At 36.5% G+C, this 27897-nt stretch overlaps 2 protein-coding genes across 2 annotated transcripts in view; one reads left to right on the top strand and one right to left on the bottom strand.

The window, feature by feature from the left end:
• LOC5571994 overlaps positions 1-7063 on the bottom strand; it is a 45399-nt gene extending 38336 nt beyond the window's left edge. Inside the window, exons 1-2 of the mRNA XM_001660047.2 lie at positions 6802-7063; positions 6476-6740 (exon numbers count right to left, since the gene is read on the bottom strand). Of these exons, the coding sequence (XP_001660097.2) occupies positions 6476-6740; positions 6802-7063 (527 nt within the window). The remainder of the gene's footprint in view (positions 1-6475; positions 6741-6801) is intronic.
• Positions 7064-7373: 310 nt separating this feature from the next.
• Positions 7374-27897, top strand: part of LOC5571992 — a 33722-nt gene continuing 13198 nt past the window's right edge. The window contains exons 1-4 of the mRNA XM_021843367.1: positions 7374-7471; positions 7530-7709; positions 7769-8017; positions 17010-17121. Of these exons, the coding sequence (XP_021699059.1) occupies positions 7448-7471; positions 7530-7709; positions 7769-8017; positions 17010-17121 (565 nt within the window). The 5' untranslated portion in view covers positions 7374-7447. The remainder of the gene's footprint in view (positions 7472-7529; positions 7710-7768; positions 8018-17009; positions 17122-27897) is intronic.

The raw sequence follows: 27897 nt of genomic DNA, 5'->3' as shown, positions 1-27897 counted from the left end.
ATCGATTTAATCACTTAGTTATGTTTGATGTTTCAATGTCGTCTTTATGTTACTGCTACGGTTACTGCCAATTGTTACTTAGTCACTTTATAATTACTAGTTTGCATCTCTCATCACTCAACTATTTCCAAGGTTTTTTTCCACTTTAATCAACCTTTAGTTCTAATACTTATTATTTATTAATAAATTCAATAGTACAATTCACTTTCTTTATATTTCATTTAGTTTTATCTTCAATTTCACTAATCTATTTCACGCTTCTCTTCTCAAACTGTTCACCTCTCTCTCTTTCTACTCCCAACTCTCCCGGGGTTCCCTCCACTCTCTAGGGGTTCTCCTCACTCTGGCCACAGATCCATCAGTCCAAGCATCAACGCTTTGTTTCGTTTTTCGTAGGTAGGCACCTCGTGAGTTAGTCCATTCTGTCTGCCATATTCGGCACCCTGTTGATTCAACCCAACGTCGGATGTCGGCCAGGGGCACCGTTGTTGTATAACGCCGGCCAGTGAAACCGGACCCTGTCAGGTGATCGGCTGTGTTATTACACGGATCGCCACAGTGCCCTGAAACCCACATGATAGTGACCCCGGGAGATGCATGTCTGATTATTCCCTGAATCCACGGATGACGGGGAGCTTCCGATTGAAGGGCGAAGTAGCAACTTGCTGAGTCGGTAATTATGACGATCAGGCGAGTTGGTTTAGTTACGGCAGAGAAAATAGCCGCGGCTTCGGCGAAAAAAATCGAATTTTGTCCGGGCAGACTGAGGCTTACCGCGAGTTCGTCGTTCACGATGCCTACTCCAACCCCTTGCGCAGAGAGAGAGAGCCATCTGTATAGCGTCACTGATGTGCTGCATAATCTTTCCGTAGGACTTCGGCGATGGATTGTCGCAACCGCGTCGAGGAGTCTCCTGCCCTGAAATTGTTCTTTATTCTTCCATCGAATTTGACTGTAGCTTTCAAACCTTAAGATGAATTCTGTATGAAATTCAATAAATTTTGATGTACTGCACAGCCAAATTTCTGAATTGGTCATTTATCCGGAAATTCTGGAACCTGTTACGGAACCACTGTGTTGACCAATATTGACTTAGATAACTAAGTGAGTATCTCATGAATTCTGTATAAAATTCTGAAAATTTTGATGTGTCGCATGATATGATTGCATTAAATACAAGAATTGATCACTTCTCCGGGAATTTCGGAATCTGTTACGGAACCAATAGGTGGCCAACATTGCCTTAGATAACTGAAGGCGTCTCTAATGAATTCTGTATGAAAATCTGAAAATTTTGACAGATCGCATGATGTGGTTCTATCAAATGAATAAATTGGCCACTTCCCAGGACCCGCAGGGAACTCAAGAATCTGCCATAGGAATCCATATGGTCAATGTTGCCATACTCAAATAGCAACGTCTTGGATCAATTTGTTATTTTTTTTGCAAATTATGATGTGCCGCTTGGTTTCACCGAAAACATAAATTAACCACTACTCCGGATGTCCTGGAAACCGTCAAATGGCCTCCGGAAATGTTCCTTGGTCATTTGGTAACCAGTAGTGCCTTGAACAACTAACCAGTTGATTAGATACCATTTTCAATGCATTTTAGACAAAATACTATGTTTCACAATTCACAACAAATGTATTTTGCTCTTACAAATGCTCTTGAAAAAATTCCCAAACCTAGGTCCCTTTGGCACCTGTTCTGAGCGGCCAAGTCCAACAAAACCAAGATTTACAAAATATAAACCTTGACGTTAATTTTGAGAACAAAAACATTTATATTTGGTGAAAAAACGGCTGCGAAATACGTATGTCAAATCCGGGTCGATATGACACGAACACCTTAAACGTAACTTTTTTTTTCCAGCCCTTCAGAATTGTCCTACAAACATTTTTTCAAACGTGAAACTCTTATTTTCCACAAAAGATTTAAAGTCACCAAATTTCATAACAATAGGAAGTAACAAATAAAAGTTATGGCGTTTTGAAAGTGCGTTTCGGGTCCTATTGACCCCAAACACCGTAGGAAGGTAAAGACAATCAATTTTAAAACTGTTCTAATTAATAATAAATTAAAATTTTGACACAAAATTGTTCAGCATAACTGTAGCCATTACGTTGAACGTCCACTGTGTGGTATTTATTTCCTTTCATCGGCTAAAGTTTTTCTGGAAATATTTATTATTTCATTAAGGTCGAACTTTTGCCCTACCTTATTCTAATTACATTTTATAATTAGAGTTTGTCACGACGCCATGTTGATCAGTAGCGTCATTTTGCTGATGAATGTGTTTTGTTTCATGTCAAAGAACTAGTTTTAATCCTGTTTAAATACATATTTCCTGATATCGAGCTATGGCGACTGGTTTACAAAATTTTAAGAACAAATTTTCAATATCAGTTTGAAGAATGAGATCAAAATTATTTCGATTCGGGATATGTTTTTTACATTCCTTCACTCAAAATAATCCAAACGTCATTGTTACGTGAAAACAGTCGTAGTTTTTTCCATCGCACTTTTCACGTAGCTCTTACGCGAATCATAGGTAGCCCAGAACTTATGAACATCGTCCATTCCACCGGCGCTACATGTAAGAGTTACGTGGATTTTCCAATAGCCTTTACGATAGCATTTCAATAGGACATAGATGGTTTTGCATTAAATAACATTTACAGTTAAATAAAGACCAACCTTATTTCTAACAGGCTTTGGAAGAAAAGTAATGCGCAATTGGAAAATGTAAACAAAATTAAAAGATTGTGATGTTTTAATATTCAACTCGAACATTTTGAATCATGTTTCCCAAATTTTGTGAGTTTGGTCTGTCTTGTTGTAGCCTTCGCGTGCTATAATTGATAGAGGTTATAAATCAGTTATAAAACATGAAGTACCGTAAAATGGGGTGTTAAGGGATGAAAAAAAATCCACTTAAAATTCGAGCAACTTCTAGTATGCCAATAATTGAACAAAATACAGTCCTACCATTCTCCCGACATGTATATCAAAAGCCAATTACAATAAAGACGATCATATGGCAGATTTCTGAGATAATCATAAAAATGTGTGATTTTTGACGAAAATGCAAAATGGGGTGTTAAGGAATTTGAGCTTTGTATATACAGGTCGGACTCGATTATCCGGAGACTCGATTATCCGGGGACTCAATTATCCGGGATTCGATTATCCGGAATTTTAGACTCGATTATCCGGAATTTGTTTTTTGATGTTCTTGTTTTTCAATTTTTATGCATAAATCTGGGATAAATTGGTATTGCAATATACAATATGAATGGTTTTGCAGTTTTGAACGTATTTGAGAAAAGGAGGGTTTGAAAAAGTGTTTTTTTTGTGTATGCTGATAAAAATTTGTTTTTTTCTTGTAAAGACCTCTACTGTTCCTAGAAAAAAATTTTGGCTACGCCACCGCATCGTATAGATAAAACAACGAAAAAAGATTATATTTATGTTCTTTTATCGAAGATTTCAATTTTTTTTCTTAGTGATTCGATTATCCGGAGAATTCGATTATCCGGAGTGAAAAAAAAAATCGATACTCCGGATAATCGAGTCCGACCTGTACAGTCATCTCTCCCTTACTCGATATTGAAGGGACCATCGAGTTATGGAGGTATCGAGTTACAGAACACAAAATCATTGTATCTGCGATCCAAGGGATCATCGAGGTAGCCATGAATACCAACTTTTACTATGGTTCTCTAACTCGATATCGAGATACGGAATATCGAGTAAGGGAGAGTTAACTGTAAAACTATATTTTGCCAACAGCAAAAAAATATTATTTTGGTCAACATCGTTGATGTGTCCCTTCAACTCTAAAGGTCTTGTTAAATCTAAAGATGATATTACTTCAATATAATTCAAGTTGGAACTCCTGAAAACGCTAATCATTTTATTTTAACTGCTAAATCTCTCATACATATTGATTCTATTTTCAAACAAGCTATCAGTGCATCGCACAATTGTCTTGAAAAGATTTTTATACTTATATGCAGTATTCGTATTCTAGAACAGTGCAGAGCAATCTTGTCATGACTTGTCAAAAGATGGATAATTTCAACAAGCTTTAAGTGTGAATAGGGTAAGTGTCCAATTTGCCTTCTAAATAAAGCACCACACCAAATAACGGATTTGCATGTAACACCCAGTGGCATGATCGGGAACAATCCTAACGAAAAGTTTCCAATACAGAGAGAAATCGCTCACATTATACCGCACACTATATATTTTCCAAAAAAAGCTCGGAAATAACCTTATACTATGATTGTTTATCTAGGACCTAGGTAATACTTAAAGAATTTGATGGAATATCGACCGTCTAGACTGATTTTGAGATTTATTTGCGTAATTTAGGTCAAACCTGTTTAGATGTGCTCGGGTGAAAGCTGTGTAAGTTTGTGCTCCGTTCAAATTAAAATTATGTGAGTTAAGTTATTATGTCCGAAATTTATTTGTAATTGCAGTGTTCAATTCAAATTCAATCAATGTTTGTCCAAACCTACTTGACTTAAAAACAAATCAATGATGTAAGTAGTATTAATTAATGTTTCGAACTTGACCAGACAAATAGTATATATTTTTGTAAATTGTAGTTTGCCCTGAAGATGAGCAAATAAATGCTCGAAACGTCGGCTTCAATCAAAACGATTGTTTATTATGTAACCCGTGGACCGAAATTACGCCAAAAAATCTCAAAACTTAAAAGAATTAATAGCTCCAAAACCATTTCAAATAAGATAATCATTCCTATATGCAAACTTTTCTCCAATGTGATGGAACAACTTATGAAAATATTATCATAAAAAACCATGTTCACATTAATCAGTTTTTATTTAGGTTTTCCTACCAATTTTACCAAATTTTGAAATAAGTCATTTTTGGAGATATTTAGTGACATACTAAATAGATCCCTTAACTTTACATTGTAGTTCAACTTGACGGAACAACTCAAACCGATATTGAAATATATTACGGCATAAATTTAATGAGTTTGATTACTTAGAAAAGTTAGAATAGATAATTCCTTAACACCCCACTTATTTTCAAAACGAGACTTTTTTCATAAAAGTTTCTAAAAATTGAAACCCAGACATAATTTTATGAAGTTTTTGTCTGTACTATGGTCTCAATTAAATTTCCTTATCTTCTACCTTACTCGCGAATTTTTCTCAAATATATTTCATGGTTTTATAGATAAATGTATTTAGCCCATAAAATTCGAACAAAAATGTTTTGAAAGGTTTTTTCTAGAAACCACAATATTTCATATTAATAGACAGCTCCTATAACATAATGCAGTTCACAATCTTCTGAACAAATCGAGCATTTCAGATGACTTATATATCGATTTTCGAGGTTTCTGTGATTTGTTGAACTTGATTGAGAAGTTCAATCCCTTCAATGCAGGGATTCTTCGGTATTCAAAGCATATTTACCTTGAAATCAATCTTACATAGAGTTTAAAGTTCAGCAGCTTCTGAAGGTCTTCAAAAACTCAAGCGGGCGCCATCCTAGGATTTGAGCTCAACACTGAATGTACGTACAATATGCAGATGTCAAAACGAACTTAGGCACCTACGTGAATTTCACGTAAATGCGATAGGTAGTCTCAGTAACAATTACCGATTCACTATTTGGTGGTTATGAATGGCTTAGTGATCTTCATCTTAGTCAGGTGTGAGTCAAAAGTAGACGCAGAATGAATTTGGAATGATCTACATGATTTTTCACGTAGCAATGACGTTCGGATTATTTTGAATTTTTCAGGGAATGTGCGCCGGTAATTGGTTCCTTATTACAGAAAAAAATAATGCCAAAATATCCATCACCCGAACAGTACCTATGTGAATTACATATACAGAACTGCGATGGAAACTTACTTTTCGGATGTTCCGGGCTTCCGGAACCGTGTATGAATAACTAAGTGATTTGAGAATCTCTATTCACAGTCCACGTGAATTCCTATTCAACAGGGCGGTTCAGATTACTTGTTTAGTTACGAAACTACAGGTCGTCGAAGAGGGACTTTTTTCAGATGTAGCAGGTTTCCGGTGGCCACCGGGACCAAATCCGGATCTCCGAGTGGGTTTCCGAAACTAGGCATGTGTGACAGCCTAACAAAACTAAATTAGATCAACACACTGATTTTTGCGAGCTGTTTGAATTTTCGGGTCGAAAACGACCCTAAGTCACAATTTGTAGCTTTTGTTATGGAAGCTAGTGGTCATTCAAAACTTTTGTTTCCGCCAAAACAAAATTTCTCACAAAAAAAAAAAAAAATGTCAGAAAGTTTCAAATTGCTAGGTTATTTCAATCATAAGTTGAATTTTGAAATTTGTCGAAAAAGACCCAAGGTCCTTACTAAGGTTAACAATCACCCGTTTTTCGTTAATAGGAAGTAATGAAACTCAAGATACGTAAATGATAAATCGAATTAAAATCTACTCACATGTACTTCTGTATCGAGCTGTAGCCCTGCACAACGCACCGAAACGCAGTCAGTCCAATCGATACGTTATTCGGTTGCGTTCGGAAGAGGTATGGTTCCTCCAGCGGCAGCTTGGTTCTCAGTCGGCAATGAATCTGCTCCAATCGAATTCTGAACGAACGCTCCAACTGTTCAAAAAATGAATTCGCAATGCTGAGAATCACCTCCCGGAAGGCTTTCTCGTAGTAGATCGGTTCCCGTACGAAATCGTCCAATAGGCCGGTGTCTGAGAAAGAGTAAATATGTATATAATTCAAATTATGAAAGTAGAACATTTTACCACTTACCAAACTTCTTCAGTGCCTCGTAACCGATGTTCAGCGTAACAATAAGTGGCCCCAGCAGTAAATCCGGATTGCACCCACTTTCCACGAAACGCTCGTGAAATTCTAAACAGTACTGTTTGATTCGGTTCCACAGTTCCGTACGCTGCACGAAGATCACAATCCGTTCGCGCAAGTAAAGTTCCTGCTTGAGGCCCTCCAAGTGGCACTCGGTCAGTAGCGTCGAGTAGATATTCTTGGTGGTTTCTCCAAACGTAGAGGACATACCTCCGCTCAAAAACGTGACTCACTTTACGCAAAACAAACGACGCGCAAACACGTGGCTGACAGTTTAAAAAAATCGATCTCCTTCCAGTGGCGGTCCGCGGCGGTCGGCGTCGGAAACTCGAAATAGTCGATTAAAAAGCTCCGTCGAAGAAGCTCTTCGCTTTTGCTCGCTTGTTCGCTTTCATCGCACTATGGGGCAGATGTTTAAATTTCGTAACGAAATTTAAAAGATCAACCTCATAATATTTAAATAATACAATCTCGAGTATTTTTTTTTTGAGTGGAACATGTTTGCTTCAATCGTGGTAGGCGCAGCGTTATGGTTGTTGAGAAGCTAATGTGAAAGCTTTGAGAGGAAGCATAACATTTGAAAATTTGAAAAATGGCTTCCAAGAAAAAAGCGGAAGTAGGTTATCTATCTTGATATAAGTCATATGTCTTACAAATGACACCAATCTCCACAGGAGGACAAGAAGCGAAGGCGTGCATTCGTGCGGTTCCAATTTCGCAGTCTGGTTCGCACGGTAATAGTTAACAACTACTGGCTGTCCGAGCTCGAGGACCAGGAGCTGGGGGATAATGCCCGGCGTAATATTGCCATCATTGTGCGCCGAAAGGGACGGAAAGGATTGCTCACTATTTTTGTATGATTCAAAATCGTCCTTTTATATCGATTTATATTAACTTTTACAAAAACCCATAGGACAAAATGATCCTGAATCAAGCTCCGGCAAGTCGAACCGCGGAACAGAGAGCAAAATTAGCCGACATCTTTCGCCGTCTGGAATGTTTGTCCCGATTCCCGATGGAGGCGCGGGAGCAGTTGGCAACTTGTGCCGGCTATCGGTACTATAATGCCGGTCGAACAGTGCTTCGCGAGGGAAACCATCCCGTTTCGGTTTATTTCGTCCTGAACGGAGAAATTACCGTTAGCCGCTTGCAATGGGATCCGGTAAGTGTGGGATTGCTGATACACAGATGAACCGATGTAACACTGACGAAATTTTCAACGATCAATCTTTAAAAGATCATTTCAAAATTCTTCTATGTTACATATCTCACAACTAGAGGTGCGCATATCGTTTTCCTTTATGTTAGACGTTTCACACAAGCGTATTCTGCAGGCCTTGTAGCAGATGATCGTGTTTCATGCAATTCGTAATCAAACGTCATCATCCCTCCGCAAAATCGTTAGTGTTTGGAGGTGATTTTAACCTCCTAATTGCGAAATCATTACGTCCAAGTTAGTTCTAATTTCCTCCGTTATATAAATTATGGTGGCGCGTTGATCGTCGCAAGTTTCTCGTTAAACAGTCAATAGAGCCAACAGTCAATAGGGGCCCAGATAGCCGTAGCGATAAACGCGCAGCTATTCAGCAAGACCAAGCTGAGGGTCGTGGGTTCGAATCCTACCGGTCGAGGATCTTTTCGGGTTGGAAATTCTCTCGACTTCCCAGGACATAAAGTAGCATCGTACCTGCCACACGATATACGCATGCCAAAATGGTAATTGGCACAGTAAGCTCTCAGTTAATAACTGTGGAAGTGCTCATAAGAACACTAAGCTGAGAAGCAGGCTCTGTACCAGTGGGGACGTAATGCCAGAAAGAAGAAGAAGAGCCACCAGACGATGAATCTTTGAAATGAAGGATGTGTTTTTAAGCAAAAGTTCGGAGTGTTACGTTTGTTTGTCTGTGGCTGGTACAGTTACTCAAATTTATATTCATACAGGACACTGTTTTCACATCAAGTTGGCAAAAATCATATACATTGAAAAAAGCTTAATCATAGGTCATTACCTTCATCTTTGGTATAACGGAAAAGTTTTGAATTTGATCATTGGGGTAGCTTGGATTTTTTTCTGGAGGGGACCTAGGGGGGGGGGGTGCTGTGCTAGTAAATTCTTGGTTTACCGAAGTAATGTAGCTCGCAATAATCACGATTATCACAAATTTGCATAAATTTGCGTTGATTTTATTTGTTTGTGATTTTGTCTCATAGCTCTGCATATCAGGGATGCTGGTGAATTACTTACGTATTTTTGCACGAACTTTTCTTGTACCGTTGATCTCTTCAAGACTGGATTCCCCACAATTACACCAAAAAGCAGAATTTATATTTTTTTTTTTTGCAGAATTTATAAAATTATTTGTAGAGTACTGTTTTAAGGAAGATCTTTACACATTTATTTATAAAATTCTAAAAAAATCCTTGCTAAGCTATTTCTCCACAGATTCCTTTACCGCTATGCTTATTTTGGAAACACAAGTATGCCTGGGATTTTTCAATAAATTTCCTTTGCTTATCTAAATTATTATTATTTTTAGTATTTTTATATATTATCATTTAAAATTCTGGAGGGAGCCTGGATGACTCTGGGGAAAGGACATGACCCCTCTGCCTCCCTGTTCCTACGCGTTCTATGAAGGCCTTGATAAGGCCTATGGAGAGTGCCCACAACACGACGTGAAAATCGTCATCGGAGATGCGAATGCGCAGGTCAAAGGAGAGGACTTTTTCCGTCCGATCATCGATAAGGAGAGTCTTCACTCCGTTACCAATGACAACGGACTACGACTAGCGACTTTCGCTTCTGCCAGGGGGATGGCCATCAGCAGCACCTACTTTGCACGCAAGGATATTCGGAAGCACAAAGGCATCCAAATGGAGATATTTGCAACCTGAGACGAGACTCGCGGAGACAGTCTTCCTTTTCTGCGATGGCTGAGTTTTTTTCTTATTTCACTCAGTGTATACATCAATCTTGCGCAAGCCGTTCAAGCTCTCACATGATCATCTCAGCAAAAAAAAACTATTACGTTTGCATCACACCGAAGTATAAACAGTATTTTGAGTGAAATTTCATATCAGAAAACTTAGCAGACATTATAAATAACTTCACAGTCATTAAAACGATTGCGTTGATTTCTTTGTTATCTTCGCCTACGTTTCGGTCCGGGAGTGGACTTTCTTCAGGGCCTAAAATTAATTATTTTATTAAATTTTCTCATAAGGACATATTTTCAGACAAACTTAAAACTTAAAAAAAAACTTACTCGATATTAAATCAACAAATCAGCATAATTTTGAAAAAAAGTGAAAAAGTCGGTATTGAAAGGGTTGCTTCTTCTCCACAACGGGCATCGCTATATAGGAGTTGAAAATAGTTACATCACTTAACATTTTGTGTGCTACATAGCTTTCTGGACTTACATCTAATTGTGTTTGGCTTTTCCAACGGTCTGGAGGATTTGGATTAGGGTTATTCAAAATACTAATCTAGAGGTTTCGCACTAGTTACACCGGGTTTGAGTACGGCTCACTATCTGAATTATAGGTTAGTATGGGTGTATATGTAGCTTATGGGTGTATAATCTATTCAATTTATAAATAACTAGTCTTGTGTTTAGATTTATCAGCATTTTTGGAAAAACTGCTCCGCTGACTTAGGGTTTTAATAATAGTTTATTTTGAATACAATACTTTTCACTTTTTCAACCATAAAAACGATGGGCTGCATTTGACGTTTCGTGACAGCGGAATCTGGGCTGCATATGACGTTGATATTTTTCCTCTTCGCGAGTTTCTCTCAGTTTGCAATTAGATAGACCATATTCTGGTGGATGGCCGACATTTCTTAGATGTCATCGATGTTAGGAGTTTCAGGGGTCCTAACATTGACTCGGATCACTACCTCGTTTTCGGTAAAATTCGAGCGCGGTTATCAACTGTAGCGAATTCAAGACCACAGCGAACAATGCGATTCAATATTCAGCACTTTTCAGCAGACGGTGTTACAGCTGAATACCACCAAAAGCTGGACGAGCGGATAAGTGAGGTTAATGTGAGCGAAAACCTCAACAATCTATGGGATGCAATCCATGGAGTGGTGAGTGAAACAGCGCGAGAAGTGATAGGTACTGCTCGAAAACGCCCCAGAAGCGGATGGTTCGACGAGGAGTGCCAGAGGGTGACGAATGAGAAGAACGTGGCCAGAACGTGGCCAGGGAAGCAAGATCAGCTGAAAAGCGAATCCATCGCAGGAAGAAAAAAAGAGTATGATGAGAATGTGATAGCCGAGGCGCAAAACTCTATGGAACAAAACGATATGCGACGATTCTATGAAACTGTCAATGGCGTGCGGCATCGCCGTCTCCCCTCATGTGCAACGACCGTGAAGGTAATTTGCTGACAGATAACACGATGGTAGCTGCCAGGTGGAAAGAGCACTTCGAAACGTTCGAAACATCGACAACGATGGTCAGGCTGTGGAGCCTTCATCACTAGATGAGGTTAAGAAGGTGATTAAAGAGCTGAAGAATACCAAGGCTGCTGGGAAGGATGAGCTCCCGGCCGAACTTCTCAAGCACGGTAGTGAGCAGCTGCATAGAATAATTCACTATATACTACTAAGGATATGGGAGGAAGAAGAACTGCCTGCTAGCTGGATGGATGGCGTCATTTGCCCTCTCTTCACAAAAGGGCATAGATTGGAGTGCGCCAATTACGCTCCTCAATTCGGCGTACAAAATAATGTCAGAATGCGTGACAACAGATATAGAGCCCTTCGTTGGCGAATACCAAGCTGGTTTTCGTGAGGGCCGATCGACGTCGGATCAAATGTTTACCCTGCGAAGATCCTCGATAAATTCCGGGAGTACAACTTGCAGACTCATCATCTGTTCATTGATTTCAAGGCGACGTACGATTTAGTTAAAAGAAACGAGTTGTGGGAAATAATGATGGAACATGGTTTTCCGACGAAGCAGATTAGACTGATTCGTGCAACGTTGGAAGGATCGAAATCAAGTGTTCTTTCAAAATAATCAGCAGTAATCAGCAACTGAACTTGCAAAAAATTTAAAAAAATCATCGATAGTTTCGTCAAAATTCACCTTATTACAGATTATAAAGTTAAGCGTATCAAAGTAGGTGGAAGAATTTACCTACAAAACAAAATAAAAATATTACTCAAGGAAATATTTTGAGAGAAAAAAGAGTGATGGATTCGTTAGTGTACGATCAATTCCTAAATAATTGTTAAACAAAGTCATTGTCAGTCAGCGTTAAATGCTGTTTCGAAGAAATTTTATAACAATATTGTTATAAAATAATCAGAGATTCTTTCTTATGATTCTTTCAGAACTCTGTGAAATTTATGTCCAGGATTATCTCAGAATCTCCATTCCACTGGAAATCCTTCTCGTAATCTGTCTGATACACCAAGTATTATGTGAAGACCCATTCTAGGATTTCTTGCGTCCTGGTTTCTGTGAGAATACTGTCTGTAAGGGGTCTCTTTTGTAAATCGAGCAGATTCATGTGATTCGTCTGTGGTCACTGTCGATCAAAGTAAGCATGCATATTTCAGATGTCACCCGTCGACTCTCATAGTAATCCAGTCACATAGAGTGACAACTGTCGATCAACTCGAGTGACAGAGCCGAGTCGAGCAAAATTGTTGGTCGACTGTGACTCCAGTCGAGTCGTTTTTGATCGATTCGACTTATAAAATAGGGCGCTAAATCTGTGTAATCCTGCTAAACATTTTGATAATTATGCCCAGAATTCAGCATGAATCATTTCCAGAAACACCTTGAGCTTTTAGATTTATCAAAGCTATACAGAATAACGTAGTGTCTATGATTCATCAACTTTCTATCAGGAATCTACTAAGTTTAATTTACTAATCCAGCAAACTTTTCGGCATAGGAGCCGGATCCTATTCTTGGCACTTTTGATTCACTTCGGCAGTGGGGTTTTTTTTAAAGCTACATATTTGGCCACAACTTACGTCGTTCTGCTTCTTATGGCAAAGTTTCAGACAATTCGGCAAAAAAAACCCCATGCTAAAGTGAATCATGGAAGTGCCCAAGTGGTTCTGCACCCTACATTGTTGAAAGCGATTCAGAAACAGTTCAATTTTTTTTAATGCACCGACGAATATATTTTGAATTGGGTCCTAAATTTTTTAATGAAGTCTTGTTTTTATTTAATAATACGAAAGAGCATGTAAATGCAACTACTTTAGCAATTTTTCCCGTTCAAATAACGGCTATATAATGTTAAAACTTTAATTTAAAAATTGGGTCCATAAATGAACCTTGACACTTTTGATCATTTTTGACATTCGCTTAGTCGACAAAAACACCACAGGGGTTTTAGTTTTCACACTGGGGTTGTTCCTATCTGACATTTCGGAAGGGACACGGAAAACAAAATCCACCCAAAATTTGAGTTTACTGTTAGCCCATTTACTACACCATGGGGTGTGACAAAATCTAAAAAAAAACATAAAAAAATGTTTTTTGGACTTAAACCAATGGAAGACATTAGAAAATTGAGTAAACATGTGTTTTTGATCTAAACTTCAGCGTTTGGTACTAAAATTGGGACAGGGCTTTAGGACTCTATTGTGACGTATAAGGCCCTTCATTATACAGTCGCCTCTCCACATCTCGATATTGAAGGGACCATCGAGATAGGGAGAGATCGAGACATAGAACAAATTTTTAACGAATACTAGATTGACAATCACTCCGTTACCAGGAAAATTAAAATCAAACAGATGTCATTTCGTCTTCGCAAATTGTTTCGAATCTCTAAAATCTAGTCTAGTAACCTTTGATAATGGGCATATCGACATACGGAGAGAAAATTGGGAACGAAAATCACATCGAGATAGGGAGAAATATCGAGATGTGGAGAGTCGACTGTATCTTCTAAAATTTTTGCTTTAGCTTTAATTCATTTTGGCGCCCCTTGGAGACTGGAGCTCTTAGCGGTGGTTAACCGCATGCTACGACACTGTGCATTGGAATACTGTGGTGAATCAATACCCGGACGGATTCTATTTTGAACAAGTATTTTATTATTTAAATGAATGTGTGATATTGACACATACAGTAATATACCAGATCTTGGTATACACAATGATTTTTAAGTTAGAAGTTATGAGAACATCATGAAACACTTTCAAATAGTTAAGGATATCTGATCTTTAAATCCGGACAGTCGACGTATACTTTGGTTTCAAATCCGGACACTTATGAATCTAATTCCGGACACCTGTATAAAATACCGGTATAAAATCGACAAAAGGTGTCTTTGAATTAATTCTTATGCACATTTACGATCATTTATTAAAAAATTTGATGCAGACGTTGGATTTACGAAGCAAATTAAAAAAAAAATCAATAATTATGTGATTCAATGACCTCTACTGGCTCAGGATTCATGCGGACACAATAAGATTGGGTATTGAAGGATAGAATTTTCTGCACTTTCATTCAATTTATTTACCAATTATTAATCAAACAAAACATCGTGATTCAGAACAATGTCCGGAATTAAAGTCACTTGTCTGCAATCCCGGAAAATCTCTTCTTACACTATTCAAAGTATATTTTCACGTTATATTACAAGTGTAGTGCTTCAGAACACCTAAATACACGATTAATTCACTGTTTTATCCAAAACACTCTAGAATAATGCTATTTTAGCATATCATAGTAAACTAAACGTTGTGGTGCGTTCGTAGAAACCTTTTCTAAAATGACCCACACCGCAAAAAAAGTCATGTCAAACTGGAGCAACATATTTGTTTTTATTTTTACTTATTGTTAGGCAATGCTAACTAGATTATGAATTAATTTGAAATGACCAATAAGGTTGAAGGAGGAATTTATGTACAAAATTTACAAATGATAATTTAAGTTTAACATTTAATTAATGATAATTATCAGAGTGTCCGGATATTGGTACCGTGTGAATTTTGATTCTCCACGGTATAGGGTAACAATCGTATTTTGGACCCCCTAAGGAAGTGATTTAAGTTTTTTGTTCCAATTAATAAATTGCACAGCGTAACCAAGTAAAAAAACATGCCAAAATGTAGCGAACAGCTTGTTCTATGAGATAAAAATGCCCATATAGTCATGTAGAATCCGAAAAACGTCGAAAATAATTGAATTGTGAAGCACTGTCTGTCATTATTTTGAACACACTAATACATTTTGGACCCTCAAAGTATATATTTTGGACCCCTGGCATTTTTTATCGTTTGGCGACAAAGTCCACGACACTGGTTGTATAATATGCTTGCCCATAGTCTAATCAATCGATTGACAATGGAAAACCGAAGAAATTCTACGCTTTTAGTTCATTTCAAATTTGAAAAATGTTTTTGTTTACATTTGAAAAATTTCTGACGGCTTCGATTTCTGCCAGTAACGTGTTGTAACGGTTGCATGGATGAACCGATTAAATTTAATTAATTTCAGATAGAATAAACACATTTTCTATGTACAAACGCTTGATGCAAGTGCGGAAAAGTCTTATCTTTCCAAATGGCATGCGAATTGAGTTGGTCTTTCGATTTAAACTGGGAAATTTGCAGAAAAATGTCCCAGGGGGTCCAAAATGTATAGGGGTGCAAAATATATTGGTTACCCTATTCTGTTGTTTAAAATTATTTTAAATATTGCTGTTTGCATTTGAGAAGCAAATCTTGACTAAACGTTCTCCAAACACGATAACACAAAACAATCAAAAGACACCTAGCAACGACCTATGGATGGCACAAAATTCTTGTTAGTCGTAAATTAATGCTTTTCCCCTACTGCTACAGCTCTGATTAGATCGTGGGGATAGCAGTGCATGATTTTCTCATCGCTCTCTCTCTTCTGGGCTCTCGTTAGTTACTCTTTTTTAGCAAGCTTGTTACAACTTGCGATCATGGACCGATACAGATGGGATGTTCTTTTTTTCGCTTGCTTCGATCATGTTTCTAAGTCAAATGAAAACAAAATCTGCAATGCCTAATATTGAACTTTGTTAATAAATTTTAAATCTGTGGTAAATTGAGCAATAAAACATGTATTTAAATAATTTATTTAGAACAGTCCATAGCACAATAACTAGACGTACTATGATCTTTTTGAAAATGGCAATGGATTTAGCAGCTTTAAATTAAGTTTATGGCGGTATTTCGGTGTTTGAGAAAAAAGTGTTGCTCAGTATTATTGATAAAGTATTTTGAATCCAAAATATCACACTGTTTTGTCCCAAGCATCAAAATACTACAATTTGTTTAAATTGAGTTCGCTGAATTTATAGTCGTTTTCGAAAATGTCATTGCACGTCTGATTTCTAAATATTGACTGTAAGGATGCTACCTCGCATAACTTATGATTTCGCCCCAAAAGCCATTGCTAATCGAGTGTGTAGCATGTAGAATATAAGCAAACGAATGGAAACGGATAAAACTATCACCACTGGGTGATAGAGAAGAATCTTTTCTTTATCGTAACGTTGTTAAAAACGTGGTAATCCATTCGCTTGCTCAGCAACAACAAGCTACATACTTGGCTGAGATCTCAAACTAAGCGAGATGTATCGATTTCATCCAACTTGCATGTAAGTTTATCAAGTTGAATGCAGAGTTACCATGGAAATTGTAATATGTTTAAGTTTGTAATATGTTTGTTACTTAAAAGATTTTTTTTACGATTTAGACAAGTATTGTGTCTGGTCATATAAAACACGACGCATTTTGTACGGAGCTTGCCAGCATGTTCAGAAATTCCATTGAATCGATTTCAAATCGGGAAATTTTATTCATACAATGTCTCATACTCAGCTCATGCTCAGTTGATTGAATTATCAAAACATTCGAATTGAATTAAAGTTTTATTTTATTCTGAATATCAATAAAATCTGTATATTATAAGATTCTTGTAGCACAAAATTGTGACGTGCTGGAACGTTTCTGAGAGCGTCAACGAATTCAGCAATCCCAAGTTTACTGGAGACTCTTAATTTCATTTTTGGGCCACGTGAAAGGGTCATACCAACTTGATATGAAAACAATACGAAACTGTACGAATATGAATTTGAATCACTGTATTCAGAATCATATGCTCAACTTTTTCTTTCCTGCTCAGATTTACAAGCAATTCGTCGATGTGCCGTGTGGTGTCCGTGTGCCGGGAGAAATGTTTGGCGATATTGCGTTCCTGTACGACTGCCCGCGGACTGCGACCTGCACTACGGCAAGTAAGTTAATCCCTGTCAGGTTAGGTCCTTAACTACAGTGAAACCTCCATGACTCGATATTCCACGACTCTATATCGTCTCATGAAAGCATGTTAAAAACAAAATTTCATGGTTAAATTTGATGGTCCCCTCAAACTGCTTTCCGAAGCATTTCTGTTCCATGATTCGATATTTACATGAGTCGATGTTCCCTTCAGAAACCGACTCATGGAGGTTTGACTGTATGCAAATATTCAAGCTACATGAGATATTTTCACACACATATCATCATTTTCCCAGACTATCATCTGACGAAAAATCGTTACATAGATGAATGGGTGTTCGACATGCAATCCGATCATAATGTGACTGTCGAATGAAGTTTACTTTTGGAGGCGGGCTCTCCGAAACTGCATGGTAATCGAATGTAATGCTATTATTCAGCTGTGCAACAATGCATCAAATTCAACAATGAAGAGCATACAAATTTTAAATTTTTGTATGGGCAAAAGACCGGGGCCTTTCTTAGCCGAGTGGTTAGAGTCCACCTCCACAAAGCAAACCCATGCTGAAGGTGTCTGGCTGCGATTCCCGGTCGATCCAGGATCTTTTCGTAATTGAAATTTCCCCCTGGGCACACGTTATACCAATGCAAAAATTGCAACTGTGGTAGCGCTTATTGAACACTAAGCTGAGAAACAGGCTCCTCTGTTCCAGTGAGGACGTTATGCCAAGAAGAAGAAGGGTAGGGGGATACAGTCAACACTCCATAACTCGAAATTTAAGGGACCTTCAAGTTATGGACGTATCGAGTTACAGAACGCAGAAGCAGTGAAAATGCGATCCAAGGGACTATCGAGGTAGCCATGAACACTAACTTTTACTATCGTTCTCTTACTCCATAAAGAGATACGAAATATTGAGTAAGAGGGAGCAGCCCCTTAACTCTTTCGTTCACTCATCTCTCCTTTTCCTCAAAAGCACGTTGCTGCATTTACATTTGGTCGGGGTTCTGCTAAACCGCACCAAGTGCCAAAATCTTTATTCCGAGACATTTTACGTTAAATTCTTTTCCTGTACCTGTTTATCGCGGACGATAATTTTAATTTTTTTTATCGCTCACATGCGATTAACAGTGTTCAATAAGTACACCGAGATTAAATATTCTAGTAAATCATCGAAAATTAACGATGTAATTGGATTTCATTAAACAATATGAAGCACTCAGTTCACTCTGGCTGAACAAAAATTGAAAAATATGGTTCTTGGTTCGGTATGGTTGGATGTGTTTCACAGTTTTCAACAACACAAGTAAAATTGGAGACAAATGATGCTTATCATCACCGTGCATGTTGGAATCCACACAGTGTTTATGGGAAGGATTCGTATGTATTGAATCCAGTGTCATGTCTACCTATCTCAAATGATATTAATTATTCTGCCTTTTGGCTTGGTACCTTTTATCTGTTCGTACCTACGATATTTCTGAGCTATAAGTACTGGCTGCAGTTGGCGCAGAGGGGAGACTTCCCGAACTGGGGACTGATTAACATATTATTTTATTCTTTATTTGCAGGATATAAAAGTGGCGACGAGGATCATGGAAACGTGTGTTGAAGATAATCGATTTTCTTTGGGGTGGTGAATTGCCAATTGTATCTGTTTTTGAAAGTGTGGTGAAATTTCCAATTTGTGTTGAACCAAATTGTTCTTCAGTGCTGACGAAATTGTCGTTTATTGTGAACGTAGTTGTTCTTTTGTGAAAGCGATTGCTGTATGGAGATGAACGAAATTGTTCTTTAGTGTTGACGAATTTGTCAAATGTAATGTTGAGCAGTAAAATCCAATGATTTGAATGTTTTGTTGTAGTCTTGGAATTAGCAAATTTGCGTATTTAAAATAAGATCGTGGAATTCTTTGGATATATTTTCGATTGTTCGTTGTATGAGTTGTTGCAACTTGTAGCTGGCTTTTAAAGAGTAAAGTTTCTAAAGGGGAAAGGACTGTCATGTCTACCTATCTCAAATGATATAAATTATTCTGCCTTTTGGCTTGGTACCTTTTATCTGTTCGTACCTACGATATTTCTGAGCTATAAGTACTGGCTGCAGTTGGCGCAGAGGGGAGACTTCCCGAACTGGGGACTGATTAACATATTGTTTTATTATTTATTTGCAGGATATAAAATCCAGGTTCTCACGTGTTCATACATAAATCCTAAAGATCGAAGAAAACCATGAATTCGCTCTGCCAAAGCGCACCAAGTTGCTCCCATTTGGTGCATCTTTGCTGATCAAGTTCACAGTTCAATGCGTAGTGTTAGCCAGGAATGACCATCATTTCAGATGTACATTGACCTGCTGATGTTTTACTGCAATATAAAAATAACCACAGAATCTAAAAGTTGTTTGATTTCCATCACCATCGGATAGAACTTCAGAAAAAAAAGTGCTACCACTAGGTCGTCTTCACTTCTTGAAGGAAAGGTGATAAACTTGAATCATGTAATGTGCACTTTGTCTGACGGGGTTTGATGGCGAAAATGCCATTTTCTGAACAACTAAAGCGCACCAAGTCCACCTGAGTTATTAACACAGTAACAGATTAAATGAATTCGTTTTTTTCATTACGGCTTCTGTGTGGATTGATAAACATGTTATATAACAAGCAAATGCAAGTATTTATGGCATGTAAATGCCTTTACTTCATGTCTAAATGTGATTTTCAGATAAACAGTACTTAGTGCGGTGTGGCTGGATAAAATTTCAAAGAAAATAGATCAACGCCACCGAAACAATATTTAATTTTAATTAATCAATTGCTGCCCAATTTCACTGGCCTCTGTTTGCTTCTGAGTTGCTTGGAATGGATAAATTGTAAGAATATAGAAGGAAATTGGAAAAATATAGCTTTATCTGAAAAATGAATTCTTTCTGATGACGTGCGTTGGTTTATGGTTCACTCTGGCTGAACAAAATTACAGTTTTACGTGTTCTTCCAAACAAAATTTATGATCTAAGATTACAAGGGATTGTTCAAATCACTCGATATTTTTATGGTAGAGAGGTTATGATTATTTAAGTCCTTTGGTGTGAAAAACTCAATTTGGGAAAAAATGGCACTTGGTGCGGTTTAGCAGAACCCCGACCATTTAGGGATGGTACACAAATTATGTCACGCTAAATTTCGACTTTTTCGACCCCCTCCCCCCCCTTTGTCACGTTTTTTGTATGAGTCCTTCGAAAATTTTGTAAGGTTTGTCACGCTTGGCTTGACCACCTCCCCCCCCCTTGGAGCGTGACGTAATTTGTGCATGACCCCTTAGGGGAACTGGGTGTAAAATGCGCCATTGGGGTAAAACGTGCCACCCTTGTTTTGAACGAACGACGTGCTTTGGGACGCTGTTTTTCACACGAGATAATGGAAAATGTATTAAAATGCTTCTCTACATATATTTTTAAGTGTTTTCCTGGCAAAAATCGTGAAAAACTCGAAAAAACGTTTTTCGCTGTTTTCGTTGTAATTTTGTGTTATTTTCTAGGCCATTTTTCAGGCCGATAAACAACAAAACTTTTGAAACTTTCACCGAGAATCGACTTGTGCACTCGCATAGTTTGTATTACACGCGAAAAAAGTGTTGAATTTATCCTTAAAAAGCGCATTGAAGGACTTAAACTTTAATCAACTCGTGGGGCAAAACGGCCACTCCTATTTCATAACACTAAAACAGCCGATTGAATTCAAATTTCAGCAAACGTAATGCCAAGTTGTAGTTACGTGCCAATTTGAACCTTACAAATGCACATTTTTCGAATCAACATGTATCAACCCGGTGCTAGGCAGCCATGTTTTCGTGGTCAGCATCAAATTCAAGAGCAACAACGTACATTGGCATAATCATATTAGGGAATTTTTCCTCCAATACTAAAATGTGTTTAAGCTAATCACATCAACCCAAATTGACTTGCTGTACTGCAATCCAATAGTTTGCAACCGTTTGTTTGTTCAAATAACAGTTGTTATGCGAGAAAATATTTTTTTCGGAGAAAAAGATTTCGCCATCATCGATTGTTATTCCGCAAACGGTTATTTGTTTACAAACATTGAGCTGTCAGTGGGAACCACTTCCCAGTGGGAACCAGAGATGTTTGCTCGTTATTTTTCAATGGGGTTGTATAGGCGGTGTCAGGAGGTTGACATCGCCTATACAACCCCATTAACTATAATCGAACAATAACATCTGATTAAACGCCCTTATGTATTATGCAACGTATTTGCAAGCATGATTGCGCATGCGTGCGCGCGAATGACTAACGCCGAAATCAGGTGGCGCGTTTTACACCGCAAAAAATATAAATGCAGATAAGCAAGCATTTTATAAAAAATTGATTTATTAACTCCAGAAATAATAAAATAAATGGATATTTCTACTATTTGATAGAAAACATGTTTTTCTATGAGATAATGAATAAAAAAATGGCTTATGATAATGTTCTTCATAGCTAAAAACGCTTCCTTCCTTAGAGGGCGCGTTTTACCCCCAGTTAGCCTACTCGACTTCACACTTGTGGCTCTCTTTTGCCACATAACACTTGAGCCTTCCTGAAAAGCCTCCACCTTGTCTTGAGCATGCACATTTTCCACCTACGATTTGACCTGCCCATCCCATGTGAATATGCAATTCTGCAAACATCCATAACGCCGTATTTATATATGTACGTAACAGTACCGACTCTATGACACTACCCCGAACGCCATTACCCCGAACGCCACTACCCCGAACGCCATTACCCCGAAAGCCATTACCCCGAATGGGTCATTACCCCGAACGCCACTACCCCGAATGGGTCACTACCCCGAACGCCATTACCCCGAATGCATAACATATTGAGACTAATTATAATCAGAAAATGGGGAGATAATTTTACGATTATTTATGAGTATTAAACAAGTTCTCAGCAAATAATTTTTACATACTAAGTTTCGTTTGGCTTTGTTCACTAAAATTCATGAGATCTCCATAGCTACATTGCAATGCTTTGAAAAACAGTCTATTTCGAAAAGAAGGGTGAATTTAATATGAAAAGGATAACTATAAAATGCACAAAATTAGGGTGTAGTAATATCTGGTTTTGGATGCTGCCCCTCACTTCCCATGCTAGTAAGATCTTGTTAAAGATTTTGTTTCGTAAACGATGGGAATACATAGATGACTCGATTTTGCCAGCCCCTTTTTGAAAACGTTTTTTCAGCTCTCTTTAAAAATGTAAGTTATGTTTCAATATTATTTCTTCTTTACTTGAAGCATATTCATGATAACTTCAACATGACTAAAAAAAGATGTTGGATTCTTTCATGAAATGATAGGAATTCTTTCATGTAATGATAGGAACAACAAGTTTTCCTTCAAATGGGGCTGACAAAATCGGGTCAGTACTGTAGAAGATCACTCTGATATTATCGCTGCAAGTGATGTTCTATGCAACCCGCTTAAACACCAACCTAATAGAAAAACGACACCATTTGATCGCCTCTAAAGTAAATACTTTCGTTGGTTTGTAGGATCATTGAGCTGAATTTCTTTAAGGTAACCACAAAAAATAGTTGTGGTTGATTTAAGATGAAAGATGATGGTAGAAAAGTGTAATCGACCTGACTGTGTTAATACAAAAAGATAAAAGAAGGGATATTTTTTATTATAATTATAGCAGGATTATCTTCAATGAATGCCTTGAGGATACCTCCTTAAATATATATATATATATATATATATATATATATATCTATATATATATATATATATATATATATATATATATATATATATATATATATATATATATATATATATATATATATATATATATATATATATATATATATATATATATATATATATATATATATATATATATATATATATATATATATATATATATATATATATATATATATATATATATATATATATATATATATATATATATATATATATATATATATATATATATATATATATATATATATATTATATATATATATATATATATATATAATATATATATATATATATACATATATATATATATATACACATATATATATATATATATATATATATATATATATATATATATATATATATATATATATATATATATATATATATATCTATATAAATAAAAATGGAGTGGTGTTTGTATGTCACGAAATAACTTGAGAACGGATGAACGAATTGGCGTCAGTTTTTCACAGTTGCACACGGCAAGGAATGCGACGTGTTCGTGTGAGAAAAAAGTTTGGGAAAGTCTTCGGAATAATCGGGAAAACCGGGGAAGACTAATGTGTCATTTTGTATGGGGGATTACATGACGTTTTACAACAGCCTACTTGATGGCAAGACAAAGTTTGCCGGGACCACTAGTATATATATATATATATATATATATATATATATATATATATATATATATATATATATATATATATATATATATATATATATATATATATATATATATATATATATATATATATATATATATATATATATATATATATATATATATATATATATATATATATATATATATATATATATATATATATATATATATATATATATATATATATATATATATATATATTCCATATGAAAATACTAGCGTGACTTGTTCCCAAAGTAACCAAATAGCACTTGTATTCGTTCTGCGTGCTAATATACTGCTATTAAACAACTGACATACCCTATTTTAGCCGTATAATAGCCCTATAAGACCAAAAAGGTGGATTAGCGGGTAGTGGTTACATGGGTCATCCAACGAAGAACAGCCTATTAAAGAAAGAAGGGTAAATTTCTGGTGAAATGCTTGCAGCTATGATGTGAATAATCACTGTGACAATGTGATGTATCACACAACCTATATACATAAGAAAGAAAAATATTTGTTGAAAACAAAATTGAAATATAATCATCACCAAGAAGCCTAACTACCGGTGAGCACGCAGCTGTTCAGCAAGACCATATTGAGGGTATAGGTTCGAAATCCTCCTGTGGTAATTCTTAACCCTCTAATACCCAACCCCGCCTTTAGACGGGGTACACTTTGGAATTTTGTGTATTTTTTCGTAGCTCGGAAATCAAAATGATTTTATTTTTGGCTTATACCTTGACTCATAACACGCATATAAGAAAAGTTTTTTATGACTTTTGAAACTTTTTGGTATTTTTAGAAATTGTTTGAAAAATTGCATTCTTATATAACCTACAAATGCCTGGGCTTCATTTAACGTTTAATATAAATAATCGTACCTTTTATATTTTTCTACGATTAACCTATCACAAAAGAAGAGCCTGGTAGTATTAAAATCATTTCAAACCTGTTTTTCCGTTAGTTACACGGAAAATAAAATACGCTTCGAAAAAAAATTAAAAATTTAATATTTTTAAAAATATTGTAACAATTTAAATTTTTATTATTGCCAAAAATCAACAACTAGAAAAGGCTTCAAGAAAAAATGAAAAAAGCTAGGGATGTTCAAAAATAAAAATTATAAAAATCAAAAACCAAAATTTAAAAATATGCGAATAAAAATAAATAAATGCCCAAAACGTGTTTAGAACGATTTTAGATAACGAAAAATAATACTTAAATCGAAAATAAAAATTTGGGTATTAGAGGGTTAATGCATCAAAAATTTCCTTGACATTCCTGGGCATAGAAGCACATGTACAAGAATTGTAAATTGATTAGGAAAGCTCTCAGTCAATAAAAGGCTTGTTCTATTAAAAGCCCATTCACAAATTTCATAACGGTGAAGGTGACAAAAAAAATATGGTAGGTAGGTTGTTCTCGAAATGTTACACCTCATACAAAATTTGTGAAATTTCCATAGAAAAAGTGTTATGACGGGGGTGGGTGGGTGTCAAAAATGGCAATTTTCGGTGTTATGAAATTTTTGAATGACCCCTTGGACTGCGAAAGTGCCCACTGAGCTGAGAAACATGTACTGCCTCAGTAAAAAAGAAGAATATATTAAAAAAAAAAAAAAAATAGCAGACATATGAAAGAAGGGAAAATATATGATGATCATTTGCCGACGAATTTTACTCACCACAAATTACCATTAGATACGCATACATCCAAAGTCAAATGATTTTTTTAACAGTATGGTTAACATTTTTGCCCGCAAAGCAAGATACTGGCCTACATCTCATACTATTCGGGGTAATGGCTCATTCGGGGTAGTGGCGTTCGGGGTAATGACCCATTCGGGGTAGTGGCTTTCGGGGTAGTGACCCATTCGGGGTAGTGGCGTTCGGGGTAGTGGCGTTCGGGGTAATGGCGTTCGGGGTAATGGGATGGAGCCAACAGTACCACTAATAATTTTATAATGAAATTTACATTTTGCTGCAAAAAATAATCCTTGATACTGAAATGCACCCAATTCGTAAAAAAGAAATGTCCTAAAGGAAGAAATTGAATTTGCCACTTTGTTTGCCAATACAGAGCAAAAATGTGTTAAAGTTTTCAATTTTTTTTCTCGATTGCATAATTTTGAACGTGGGACAGAAATCTGAAATGGATCTAGATCGCATTGAACTGACCTAGTCTATTCCTATTTCCGAATGAAGTGTTAGCAAAAACTTCTCAGCAAGGTTTTTATTACCTGTTTTGATAATTCTTCCTCTGAACATCTCCGACAAATCCGGTTTACAATGCATGAATAAACATATATGCATATAGACGGATGACTTTTGCTCAGCATGTTGAGCTGATTCGATTGATATAATAAATACGATGTATTATGAGAAATGATGCTCAACCTTTAAATAATTTATTTTGGCCTTTCAGTACTATGTTGTACGGAAGTAAAAGTAATCCGAATAGGACATTTTGTTCTGCGACCGCTTTTTAAAATTTATTCTTCTTCTTTCTGCTGTTGCTTCTCTACTGGAGTCATAATCCGCTTCAAAGCTTAGTGATCTAAGAGCATTTTCACAGTAATAGAATCCTTATTCATCTATGGCGCATGTCTTGTGAATAAGGGGTCGTCCATAAATTACGTTTAAGGTGAAGACAAATCGAAGCCAAAGTTCAAATTTTTAAGAGCACGGATCTGGAGAACCAATTATCCATTTAAGCTGAAAACCTAATCGATTGGTCACCACCAACTAGTGATCAATCGATTAAGTTTTCAGCTTAAACGGATGTTTGGTTCTCCAGATCCGTGCTCTTGAAAATTTGAACTTTGGCTTCGATTTATCTTCACCTTAAACAACGCTAGCAGGGCAGCTAGTGAGGATCACTAGCTCAATATAGAGAGATAAGCGGAAGTAAAATGGAATGATATAGCAACAGACCAGCAGTGCTGTGTTTGCTCTGCGTTGAGAATAACATTGTAACACGGACATGACTTCATCATTGCTAAAAAGTGTATTTTGTTTCGTTATAGATCTTTGAGCTACATTTCCAAAAAAATGAACAGCAGAAATAATTAACAACTAAAAATATTTTAATTTTTTTTTTCTCTATGCAAAACAACTTTCAACGAAACATATTCAAGCGGATTACATTATTTTTATTTATTTTATTAATGAAAATACTTGTAGCGTAAGGGTATTTCCCTTATAAAATTACTACAATCGGTAATATCTTTGTTCTTCAAATTTACCACTTCCATTCTTTACAAATTCAATAAATTCAAACAATACAATACAAACATTAACTTTTCTCTTTTTCGTTGACTTGCTGCATCGTTCACTCTAATTTCCCCCATTAAGCCAGCTTAAACATTTACGACGGAAACTTGTTGCTGAACGCGTAACTTTAATTTCATTAGGAAGTTGATTCCATAGTATAATTGCACGTACAAAGAAAGTATTACTGTAGTGCGACGAGTTATGCTGCAATAACACAAAGTGTCGTACTCGGATGCTTCTGAAAGGTTGCAGCTTATCAGCAAGATATTTTGGCCCATGATTTATTATCTTAAACAATGTTGTGTAGCAACGTAATTTGAAGAAATTGTAAAAGGAACACCCCAGAAGTTGTCGTTGTAAGTGCGTTACTCTAGAATATCTGTTAAGATTAAATATCCAGCGTACACAGTGGTTCAAAGCAACTCTTAAACGGTCATAATCTGAAGCCGATGAATTTAAAATCAATTCTAAACCATACGAAAAATGAGGCAACAAAAGCGATTTGAACAATCGTAGTTTAGTTGAAACGGCAACCATAGAAGCTGTAAGTTTTAAGTGACGAAGACCTGCGTAAATTTTCCCGCATTGTGAGTTCACTTGGACATTCCATTCAAGATTAATTTGGGATATCACTCCTAGGTTAGAAGCTTTTTCGGCATATTGTATGATTTCATCGTTGATCAACAAATTAGGTAAAGGTGAACGAGCCTGTTGCCTAGAAATAAATATGACTTTCGTCTTTGATGGATTTATCGGAAGAAGATTTTTCTCAGACCATTCTTGAACCCGCTTAAGATCAGAATTTATTAGTACTGCTACGCTTTCTAAATTGGTATTAGCCGTGCAGAAATAAAGTTGCACATCATCTGCAAACATGTGTATTAGACAGAACTTCAGAACGGATGGCAGATCGTTAATAAATAAAGAGAAAAGCAAGGGACCCAAGACGGACCCCTGAGGTACACCTGAAAGAATAGTGATTGGATTAGAGAGTTCACCGTTAGCATCTACCACTTGCGTACGTAGATTCAAATATGATTTGATTAATGTTACAGCATTACGATGAAAGTAAAATTGAGTCGACAGCTTATTCA

Source organism: Aedes aegypti, chromosome 1, assembly GCF_002204515.2.
Source record: "Aedes aegypti strain LVP_AGWG chromosome 1, AaegL5.0 Primary Assembly, whole genome shotgun sequence".
NCBI classification, from domain to species: domain Eukaryota; kingdom Metazoa; phylum Arthropoda; class Insecta; order Diptera; family Culicidae; genus Aedes; species Aedes aegypti.
Note: the sequence above shows the minus strand (reverse complement) of the source record. Positions and strands in the feature narration are given on the sequence as shown.